Source organism: Aethina tumida, chromosome 2, assembly GCF_024364675.1.
Source record: "Aethina tumida isolate Nest 87 chromosome 2, icAetTumi1.1, whole genome shotgun sequence".
Lineage (NCBI taxonomy): Eukaryota > Metazoa > Arthropoda > Insecta > Coleoptera > Nitidulidae > Aethina > Aethina tumida.
This window is the reverse complement of record NC_065436.1, coordinates 35,562,833-35,575,572: the sequence shown is the minus strand read 5'-3', so window position 1 is coordinate 35,575,572 and position 12,740 is coordinate 35,562,833. Positions and strand designations below refer to the sequence as shown.

General features: G+C 32.7%; 1 protein-coding gene across 1 annotated transcript; it reads left to right on the top strand.

Annotated features, from left to right (window-relative positions):
- Nucleotides 1–2,058: 2,058 nt before the first annotated feature.
- On the top strand, nt 2,059–11,945 carry LOC109606608 (uncharacterized). Its single transcript, XM_049962972.1, has 2 exons — nt 2,059–5,474; nt 10,069–11,945. Exons 1-2 carry the CDS (start codon nt 2,059–2,061, stop codon nt 10,124–10,126), a joined length of 3,474 nt encoding a protein of 1,157 aa, XP_049818929.1. The 3' UTR covers nt 10,127–11,945.
- The last annotated feature ends 795 nt before the right edge of the window (nt 11,946–12,740 follow it).

Genomic DNA, 12,740 nt, shown 5'->3' with positions numbered 1-12,740 from the left:
TCTTCATCTACTTCTTATAATATTTATTATAATAACGAAATAAACTGCAGTGTTCACTGTGAATTATTATTAATATTTTGTTTTTTAATACACAGAACGTTTATTTTAATATTATTTTTTATAATTATTGCTTATTTGCTATTTTCAATAATTATATCCTAGGGTTTCCAAATTTTTGCCCAGGAGTGTATGTTGATGGTGCTAAATAATAGTGTTGAAAATTTTTTTAGTAATTGCTTATAAACTTTAGAATATAAGTTTTTAAACAACATTCTACTGAAATCCATTTAAACTCTACAGGGTGATTTATGAAGAATGTAAGAAGGTATTGATTTGAAATTTTTATAACAATTATAATTTGACTTGGATTACTTTTTTAATTTATTCTGAACAAAATTCGATTTCTGGTTTTGACAAAAGTGAGATCAACGTTTCAATGAAACACTCTGTATGTTTTTGGATTTTTGAATTCTCTATGTAATTGTAAATATAATGACTATACCATAATCTATAATATTTTTTGACCTATTTTTTTTTCTAAAAATTTTGATTGATTTGTGATCTAACTAAAATATCTATTAAGCCACCAATTTTGATGCTGGAAAGTTTATTTTTGACATACACATTAGGGAGCCTTAATTATTTTGTACAGAATATTTTTTATTTACGCTTAATTTAACATTATTAAAATTGATTATTAATAAACCTTTTTAATTGATATAAGCATTTCCTTTACATAAAATAAATATTAACAGAGATTTTACAAACAATGTAATGTAATGTTGTCAGTTACAAAACAAATGCCACTTACGGCACGCTACTATCACTACACATAAGGAAATGAACGTTATTTTTGGTAAAAACTCTGTCATCACTGGGTAATTATCACATAACCTAATTGTTTATATATATAGTCGACTGCAGTAATTTTCAACAGCTTCAATTCTTAAAATAAATAATCAAATGTCTTCGGTGCACATCAAATTGAAAAATTAGAAAAAAAGATTGATTGGTATCTTAATTTATTTAGAAAATATTTGTTTTAATCTTTTTTCAGTCCCACTTTAATTTATAATATTTTTTTCTATACCTAGGTTCAGATGTGGCTGATTCTAATATTTTACTACATAGTAAGGTATTTTGTGTTCTTGATAACTCGATTTTTTTTTGCAAGTCATTCTTCGAGTTATCTCTTACTTCGTGGAAATACATTATTTAATTGCGTAAAATGAAATTTTGCCAGTATGTTTACAAAATATGAAAGTATCTAAAAAATAATTTATTTGTAAGGCAACACATAAATTGAAGTAACAAATAGCAGTAGCAAATACGAAGGTTAAAAGGAGGCATCGTGTTTCCCGGTACCAGTGGCGTCATAGGAGGCGAATCAATTGTCCCCGTACGCCAAAAACGGCGTTAAACAATCAGCGTGGCAAATTGCCGGATCCGGTAATTCGAGTTACACCCCCTCAAACGTCGAACCAACCGCGGAGTGCCGAGTCAAGGTTACCGTTTCTTAAATAATAGTAGCGTTCACAGCCGCCAGGTGTGTTCGATGATGGGTCCGGTGCGGAGTGCGTCTGTCGTTCGGCGCATCGGGGGCGAAACCGGGGCGTGTCCCCGTCGTACGGCCCACCCACGGGCCAACAAACTCGACGCGATTCCGTGTGCCCCTAACGAGTGTTTATTAAACAACCGGCGTTCGGGCGACGTCGAGTGTTTCCGCACCGAATTCTGATAGAAGAGCAAGAACACTTGCCGAGTTTAGTTGGAGAGTAAAGAGAGTCAAGTGTTCGTGTACAGTGCCGACCTGATTTTTATCGATCTCGCGCTGAAAACGGCTGTGAACGGCCGAGCCGGCAGTGAAACAAGTGCATTGACTGTGCGCGATGACGAAGAGCCGCCGCCGCCGCATCGAGTCCGGATAAAATGTGCCACCCTGAACGACCGAACGACCGAACGACCGACGATTGATGGATGCAAAATAAATAGTCGTGGTGCGTGGTGAGCAGGCGAGAGTGACGGGAGCGGTGGTATGCGCGTGTCGGTCATCGTGCAATGAGCTGCGGGCCCCTGCCTCCCGTTCCCGATCTTATCCCGATTTCGGCCCTGCGAAGGGCATCGCCGTCGGCCAGCGTGCACCGGGAGTGCATCCGTGCGGTAGTGAGATCGGCGGAGGTTATGGGCGAGCAGCGCTCCCGGCGGACGGCCAACAAACCCGCCGCCGACCTGATCGATAGCGGCGCAGGGTCACGTGGCCTCGGCGCCGCCCCACAACCACCGCAGACCCAGAAAGCGAGGTCGGAGCGTCACCGTAAATCAGACAGACGACGCGAGCATCGCAAACCGGGCAGGACGCGATCCGACAGTAAACAAGGCCCAGGCGCCCGCCACAACAACCCCAACGCTGCGAACGACTCGCCCGAGAGGCCCGCGAATCCGCGCGTCAATCCGATTTTCGTGTTCGTACGGCAGGTGGACACTCGCATCGTGGACGTGAAATGCGAGGACTACGACAAAAGAAACCGCATAGTCCTCACGAAGACGGCCCAAGGTTGGCGCGCCATTCCCAGGACAGAGACCCTCGTCCCCGGCCTGAAGGAGGCGGCTGACGCTGAACACCACTCACATCATCGGCACCACCATCATAAGAGCAAAAAGAGCAAGCGGACAAAATGTCGCAGGAAGTCCACGGCCGTCCAAGTAGAGGCCGAGATGCAGACGTCCGAACCGGAAGAGGAACCCAAGGACGAATTCGTCGCCGAGCCGCAGGAAGACCTCACATGGATGGCGCCCGTCAACATTGAATCCCTCTTGCCGTCCCACAAAATCCGGGTGAAAAAAACTCCGGATCGTTCTCCAGAACGGGACCCGTCTAATGTAAACAGTGCCGCGTCTGATGATACGCAGACTCAGACTAAGTGCAGTGTCGACCAAATAAATGACGTCAGTCCTCTTGACAATTTATTAGCCGTAGCCGAGTTAGAGTTCAACCAGCAAATGCAGACCGACGAATGGAACAAAAACATTGATCCAGACATGTTGGATAATCAAGACGGTAACCTAGATAGCGCGATCAAATTCGACGACTCAATGGGAGACGACTCCAAACAATACATGGAGCAAATCAACGATCTCATTGAGTCTTGTTCGAACAACAATCAAAAGGGGGAGGACTCCAACGATTTTCTCAATAACGTCACCAAAGAAGAGTGCGATTATAACGAGGAAGAAGACAACAACATCGCCATGGATGACATCCTGACGCGACTAGAACAATCCTTAAGAAGTCCCGAGTGCAATGACGTAAACAAAATTGTAAGTATGTCGACGGAACCTCCAACACAAGCACCAGCAAAGGAAGATATCGAGTGTTACGCCATCGATGTCAACGACAACAATTACAAATCCGTACCTGAATTTGAGTCGTTCTTCGACGAAAACGAGCTGAAATGTTCCGACAACAAATCCGAAACGGAAAAGCCCACCACCAAACCAAACACTGACCCGGTAGTCGAATCGTCTACCACCCAAGAGGAACTACCCACAGACCTATCAATCAAAACAACACAAAATCCGGAACCAATAATTCCGGACGTACCAACCGACTTGTCGATACCCAAACACAAACCACTAACACCACCTCCCCCTTTAACAATTCCCAGGTCGCCCTCGCAAAATTCCGAAGCGATACAATCGCCACAACCTAGCGGAATCCCTGCAGTACCTCCGTCACCGGACATAATGCCAAGTGCCACGCCCACCAGCAAGACCAAAGCGGTGTTTTTGGAGTCGTTGCTGTCGAATAATAACAATCAAAAGATTGCTCTGAACTCAGAGGTGACAATCATCCGACAGAACGAGCCTTTGGATCTCGGTAGGTGTAGGAAATCGGCCAGTCCGACGGTCACGTGCTCGGAGGAAGCGACCGATTGCATAGAACCACCAACCAAGAAATTCAAACCAGAGAACATTACGTTGAAGACTTTATTGGATGCGGAAAGTTCGAAGGCGGAGAGCGAAAAGACTGTAGAAAAAATCCCCGACACGCCTAGGTTGTTGGAGTTGCTCAAAACTGATTCGGAACCTGACCCACTGACTCAGTTGAGGCAGATTGTGAACGACACGAGCGTGAACGTGCCTGATCCCATGTTGGTACCGAAGGAGAAGCTGAGTTCGATCATTTCACACCCGGGTAAAGAGATTCCGAAGCTGTTGAAGCAACGTCCGGAGCTGAGGTTGCCGGAAGCTTTGGCTTATCCACATTTGTTGCAAGATCCTGATATTCTGGTCATCACGTTGCAGCAATTGGAGACGATAATCATGAAGCAGGGACCGTCTCCAGCTTTGAAAGAGGCGGAACAAGAGAAAGTGGTGGAGAAACCTGCGCAAGAGAAACCTGCGGTGGAAGTCGTTAAACAGGCGTCCAAGAAAAAGCCGGAAGTTTCGAGTAAAGCTTCGTCATCTTCAACGGAGGGTAATTCGAAATCTGGTAACATTGCAGAGTTGGCCAATGACATAGATGCAGCAACCACTGCTGCGTTTAATCAAATGATGTGGTTGCCATATTTGAACCAATTGGAAGCTATGTCCTTTAATAACAATCCTGAACTGATGAAGATGTTCGGTAATACAATACCTCCAGTTTATCCTGGACAAATGCACGACATTCATAATTTGTTTATGAATAACAATAACAGATTTCCTCCGCCTATGAATTTCCCAATGCAACCGCCCGTTAACTTCAACAACCCTTTGGAAATGTCCATGTGGCAGGAGGCTATGATGCAAGCCAACATGTTAAGACCTAAGAATCACTTCGATAATTTCAACCATAAGCAAAACTTTCGGGAATATTTCGACAAAGTGAATTTTCCCACGAACAACAAAAAGCACACCAGTTCAAACAACAGGCTAGCATCATCCAGCAAACAAAACCTACAAAACAACTTTTACCCCGGAGCGGCATCAGCAAGTCATCCCGGTTTCCAAAACCAGTTCATGAACATGCCCAACCAAAACGCAAGACACAACATCCAAGTACCGCAGTTCAACCCCCTGATGACCCAGAAACCGGTCAACCATCAAAAGCACGACTACCACCACCAGAAGCAGCACCACAAATCCAACTTCGCAAACTACTACTCGCACCTGGCGCAGGAGAAACAGACGCAGCACAAACCTCCGGCGACGCCGACGACGACGAATAGGCCGAAGCTGTCGTGCAAAGCGTTCGCGAACAATTTCGAAAGGGAAAAGCCGGAGGTGCCGAAACAAACGGGCCAACCGATCGATCTGTCCGGTTGTGCCGTTCCCGCGGGCAAGCTTAAGGTCAAACAGCATCTGATCGACCCCGCGAACGCGGCCAAGCTGCTCAAGCACCACGACGACGTGCCGGAAGTCGGCAGCACCACCACCAGTCTCGAGGAGATGCAGGACTCCCACAAACACCTGTGGCATCCCCTGTTTGGAAAGTAAGTGTTTTTTTTTTTTTCAATTGTTTTTTTCATACACTTCCACTTTTATACTATATTATATATTGTAGTTTATTGTACGATGAAAAAAAAGTTTAATGAATTGTTTTGATTTTAAAATCAAAAATCTTTTAAAAAATTAATTGAAACCAGTTATTTTTTAATTTAATATATAATATTTGATATTGTTTTCAATCAAATCTAATTTTTACAACTTTTCAAACATGTTGGGTTCATAAAAATTATCAACTAATGCATACTTCCTATTTAAAAAGCCGCAACTTACTACATCCGTAAGTTACCATCATCCGTTTAAAACCACAATTTGTTTAAATTAATTTAGATAATTTTTATGGTTTCTATTGTTAGAAATTTATATAATAATAGAAGTTAATATAATAATTTTATTTTGTGTTATTCAATTCTTTGCAAATAAATCTTTCATTAAAATCTGTTATTATTGAATGATTTAAGACTTTTACTAATTTTACTAATAAATTTACTAATAATAATAATAATAGTAATAATTTTACTAATTAATAAATTAATCAATTAATTAAATTAAATTACTTTATGTTTTTTAAATTGAAATTAAATTCAACTAAATTCCTTGAACATAAATCTATCAATTTACAATTTTCATTTTAATAATCGTCAATTTACATTTTCTCTTTCAGTAATAATAAGAATAATTAAATGAATTAAACAAAAATTAGAAATCCCTATTATTTTAATTACACTATGTTTTTTTTAATTCGAATTTAATTAATAATTAATTGATTAAATTCCCTTAAAATAAATACACACAATAATTTTTCCAAAAGTTTTTTTATTTCATTTTGAATCAATTTGCAATATTTATAATTTTTTTTAAGCTTAAAAATGTTTTCATTTAAAAATAATAATTTTTTTATTATTATTATTATTATCAATAATAATACTAATAAATTAATTGAAAATTAATTAACTATATTTTTAATCGGAATTGAATTAAATTTAAATTTAAATAAATCCTCAGAATAGAGAAACAGAATTTTTCCACCAAAATAAGTTTAATTAATATTTGATTTTCAATCGATTTATAATTTAATAATTTTCTTTTAAGTTTTTAAAAATTATTTACATTAATTACACTAATAATAGCTAAAATAAAATTAATTGAAATAAAGAGATTTTTTTTTAAATTTCTAAATTATACTATTTTTTTAATTGGAATTACATTAAATTAAATTTGCTTAATATAAAGCCTGAAAATATTTTCCTATAATTTTTTTATTTAATTTTAATTTTATATTTATAATTTGGTTCCAAATATTATATATTATTGAAAACAAATATTAATTTTTTTTCAATAATCTTATTAATAATTCATCGAAATAAAAAAAATTAAATTCCCTTAAAATAAATCCTGAAAATATTTTCCAATATTTTTTTAATTTAAATTTAATTTCCAATCAATTAATAATAGTTAAAGTTATAACTGTTTAAAAATTATTTGCACTTATTGTATAATTTAAAAAACATTAATTACATTATTAATTAATTGAAATTAATTATTAATTAATTGAAATTAACAACAAAATTTTTATGACCTTATATTAATAATTATAATATTTAATTAATTAAAATTTCTATAGCCTTTAAAAAATTATTTACACTATTTTTTTAATTGTGTTTTTAAATAAATTAAATTCTCTTAAAATATTCAAAATAATTTTTCTCATTTTTTTATTAATATTGATTTTCAATCATTTTATTCCAAATTTATAAATTAATAATATTCTTTTAAATTTTTAAAAATTCTTTGCATTTAAAATATAATATTAATTATATTTATAATAAAAATGAATTGAAGTAAAAATAAATAAATTCTTGTAACTTAAAAAAAATGATTAATTACACTATTTTTAATTGTATTTGAATTAAATTAAATTCTTTTTAGGTAAATCCTTAAAATAATTTTTCTAACAATTTATAATATAATAATTTTATCCCATTTTTTAAATTATTACATTATATGTATTATATTATTTAAAAACCATTATTAATTTTGTTGTGTTTTAATTGAAATTGAATTAATAATAATTTTTTTATCAATTTTTTTATATTCAATTTTGATTTCCAATCGTATATTTTATGGTCACGAATACACATGTATGTTAACTTTACTACCTGACAAAAACAAAATGCGATAGCTTTTATCAGACGCAGCGATCTAATCATTGAATGATTAACGACATCGGCCACAACATAATTTGCATTTATTAATTAACAAGCCCATTTTTTCGTCTCAGTTTCACGTTTACACGATACGAAACACCTTTTGTTCAATGCCAAAACAAGAAAGAAAATCATATCGGCACGGTTTATAATTACCCGTGTTAAACGTCGAGAAATTGAAATCCATGCATTAACCCAGTTCCACATAAGTGCATTTAAACGTTCGTGAAGGCATTTTTGCCCGATTATCAGATTTTATCGGGTTTCTGTGTTAAATTAATTTACAACGCGAATTTACATAATTTATTTCGATAAGTGCGATAATAGTCGACATTCGTGCTGAATTGTTCTGACGCTTTGATTGTTTGACTAAAAGTGGTTACGTTTATTCAGTAGGCGATTTTACATGCAAATTTTTCTGGTTATCGTTTTTACACAATAACGAATATGTTTGTGGTATCTTTTCAATCGTTTTTTTTTTGTTCATTTTAAAGTTCAAGCACTCTTTGATTTATTCATAAAACTGTAAAATATTTAAATTTTTATATCTAATATGTAATACCGGAAAATTTTATTTTTACCATATATGTTATCGTTGAATTACATAAAAAATATATTTTCTTATTCTTTTTATTATATACACAGATGTTCTAAAACAAACAATGAATTCTAAAATTTTCAAATTGGTAATAAAGATACAATTAAAAATCAAATTACAGACCCAAATTTTCTAAAGCAAAAATTTAGATTCCGAAAGTACCATTTTTACTGAATTTTTTCAAAGATTTTTAAAAAACATTTTTATATGTGAATTGTTTTATATTTATATTTTCTTATTAAAGTACCATTTTTAGTGATTTGTTCTTCGAAGTTTTTTAAAGCACAAAATTATTTTATTTCTGAATTGTCTTACATTTATATTTTCTTTTTAAATTTTATTACAGAACCACCCATACCTTCTTAAAAATTTTCCTGAGGTTCTGAAAATACCATTTTTAATGAACTTGTTTCAAAATTTTTTAAAAAACAAAATTATTTTATATCTGAATTGTCTTATATTTATATTTTCTTTTTAAATTTTATTGTAAATCCACCCAATAACTTCTTAAAAATTATTCTGAAGTACCATTTTTCTGATTTTTTTTTTTTGAAGTGTTTTAAAATACAAAATTATTTTATTTCTTAATTGTCTTACATTTATATTTTATAATTAAGTTTTATTAGAAGTTCTGAAAATACCATTTTTAATGAATTTTTTTTCAAAATTTTTTAAAAAACAAAATTATTTATATTTGAATTATATATATTATATTTATATTTCCTTAATAAATTTTATTACAGAAACAAAACAAATTGCAAATTTAAGTTCTGAAAATACCGTTTTTAATAAATTTTTTTCAAAGTTTTTTAAAAAACAAAATTATTTATATCTGAATTATCTTTTATTTATACTTTTTTACTAAATTTTATTGTAGACCCACCCAATAACTTCTTAAAAATGATTGTGAAAATACCAATTTTAATGAATTTTTTATCGAAATTTTTTAAAAAACAAAATTATTAATATTTGAATTATCTTATATTTATATTTTCTTAATAAATTTTATTACAGAAACAAATTTTCTAAAACAAATGACAAATTTATGTTCTGAAAATACTATTTTTAATGAATTTTTTTCAAAGTTTTTTAAAAAACAAAATTATTTATATCTGAATTATCTTATATTTATACTTTTTTACTAAATTTTATTGTGGACCCACCCAATAACATCTTAAAAATTATTCTAAAGTACCATTTTTACTGATTTTTTTTAAGTGTTAAATATTTATATTTGAATTATCTTATATTTATATTTTCTTATTAAATTTTATTACAGACACAAATTTTCTAAAACAAATGGTAAATTTGTCCTGAATGTACCATTTTACTGATTTTTTTATTAATTTTGTTTTTACGGATCCAAATTTTCTAAAACAAATGGTAAATTTAAGTCATGAAAGTACAATTTTTACTGACTTTTTCAAAGTTTTTTAAAAAACAAATTTATTTTTGATATGAATTGTCTTAATATTTATATTTTCTTATTAAATTTTATTGCAAACATAAATTTTCTAAAAACAAATGGTGAAATTAAATAGAATTTTTATTGATTTTTTTGTCAATATTTTTTAAAAAACAAGTTGTCCGAATTGTCTTAAAATTTATTAAACATTTACAAATTTTACTAAATTTTTCAAAATATTTTGAATAAGTAAAACTATATTTTATTATTAAAATTTATTACAAATAAAAATTTACTAAAATAAATGAATTTTTCAAAAAATAAAATTAAAAATTATAGAGTATGTTAAATGTTTTGGTTTTTTTTTTCAGCCAAAAAGGCTACAACAGCCCCTGGAATTGGACGACGGTGACGGCGACGGGCGAATAACATCGGTTCCCACCTCCAACACACGCAAATTGGAGGTCCAACAGTACGTACCAAGGGGTCAACGGCTCATCAGCTGACGCCTCGTATACAGGGTTTGACTTCGACTTCTTCAACAAGTAGGTTTAGGCCAGAGAGTTCGTTTAATTTACAATTTTTCTACTTGCTAATTAGGACACTTTGTTAAGTTTCTTTTCGACCGTACTGACATAGACCGATCCAACGATCCTCACGTGTTGATTCAAGGTGCACGGAGTCCCACATTTTCACTTTCCATCGCGCCGAATTTGGGTTAATTCCAAGGGCGAAAAGTTGAGGCCGAAAACGGCGCGTCATGAATACAGAAAATCTCGTTTGTGTATCAAGATTGTGGCGGTTGGCACTTTCCTGCAATTCGAACGCACACGGTCGTGTCGGGGAAAACGACGGACGCAAGCTAAAATCAATACTTCCACGGCCCGACGAAGGATTCCTGCTGCTACGCTGTTGCCGCGTTTTGTTTTGGCAGGAGACGGGAAGAAGCTCGGCTTGTCCCTTTCGAGAAATATCACAACCCCGTTTTTGAACCTTAAAATTGAAGGTGGTGGACAATTTAGACGATGGTCCAGAAAGAATTTTATGATTCAACCATAATCATTCTTCTTAAGACATTTTAAAGGAAATTTAATATTTAAAGAAGTAACTTATTGGTCATACATTGGAAAGTGAACAGTAAACATTGTCTTTTTAAGAACTGAATCAAGATTCAGAGATTTTGTGTTTGTAACATCCTTTCTAAGACATTTTAAAGAAAAATTAATGCCCAAATAATAAAAAAGCTACTACTCAAAATGGGCCAAAAACAAAAAATGAAGAGTTAACTTCATGCCCTACAATATGACACTTTAAAGAGACAACAACACAAAAGTCCTTCCCCCCATACACAAATCAAAGGTGTCCGTGACAATACCGAAAACCCGCTCCACATTGTTGATTGAAGTGACGCCGAATTTGCATTTGAAGTGAGCCGTTCGTGCCACAATAGGAAGTGTAATATCCACGAAAGTAATCGCCATACAGTGTTTAAAATTAAACTTAAAACCTCCGGCTTTCCAAGTCGGATTGAACTCGTGACCCTGCTTGGGATTCTAGGCGGCGTTGTCGGTTCGCGAGCGCCGTCGCCTTTATTAAAATCCGATACGATTCGGTGCGGCTCACGTCTGGATACAAACACGTTGTTTTCTTTGGTTTTTACTGTCGATTTTCGTCAATCGATTGTCACGGGATGTCAATATGTCATGCGGGGCACAAATTTCTGATGTCGACCTCAAATTGTACGGTGCACAAAGGAAGTGCTTTAATAATTCAAGGTGATTACTCTTACGATTTACCTGGTGATTACTCTTATTAAGGAAACTGCAAGTAAATAATTTAAAAATTTACGTGTCCATTGGATTATTACTGGTTGAAAATTACCCAGTAGTTTCAGAAATGACAACATTGTTATTTATTAAAACAAATTGCTTTACAACTATATTTTATAGAAACATAAAATTTAGGCTATTGTCAAGGTAATCCTGAAAATAAATTTTTACAATTTTTTTGTCAAAATTATTTTTTGTTTTATTTAAAATTTTGTTGTCAAATTGTGTCAAAGTTTGGAAAAAGACAACATACTTAATTATGATATTTAACAGAAATCAAACACTGAATATTTCTAAGAAATAGTCCAATTTGGACAGATTTTTTAAAAAAATTTTGAAAAACCAATTTTAATTCTTGCTTGTTTAAAATTTTTATTTATTTAAAAATTTGTCAGATTCATTGAAATACTTATATATAGTTGAGGAAAAATAAAATATGCTTTATTACAGTGTTTAATAAAAACTAAACATCTTGGTAATTGAAAAATAGTCCTGAGTCTTTAGAAATTATTCTGTCGTTTTGGCAAAGCAACATACTTTATTATAATATTTAACAGGCAGAAAATTCTTTTATTACTAAAAATTCCTGAAAAATTATCTTGAGTATACTTTTTTGGCTGACTTTTCAAAACTATTGAAAATCAAGTACATATTTTGTTGATTTAAAAATTTGTTAGATTGTGTGAATTATTACTTAAAAATTATTCTGTAGTTTGGGAAAAGAAAATATTTTATTTATTTAAAACGTTGTCAGATTCGATGAATTACTTATTCTCTAGTTGAGGAAAAATAAAATATGCTTTATTACAATGTTTAATAAAAACTAAACATCTTGATCATTGAAAAATGGTCTTAAAAGTCTTTAGAAATTATTTTGACGTTATTATGATATATAACAGGCATAAAAGTAATCTTGAGAGTACAATTTTAGTTTACTTTTTTCAAAATTATTAAAAATCAAGTATATTTTTTATTGATTTAAAAATTTATTTTTCAAATTCGGGGAATTACTGCTTAGAAATTATTCTGAAGTTTGGGAAAAGAAAATATTCTTTATTACAATATTTATTAAAAACAAAACATCTTGGACATTGAAAAATAATCTTTCAAAATTATTCTGACGTTTTAGAAAAGACAACAAACATACTTTATTATATCTATCAGCCTTAAAACTCCTTGATGACTGAAAATTCTTGAATCATAATCTTGAAAGT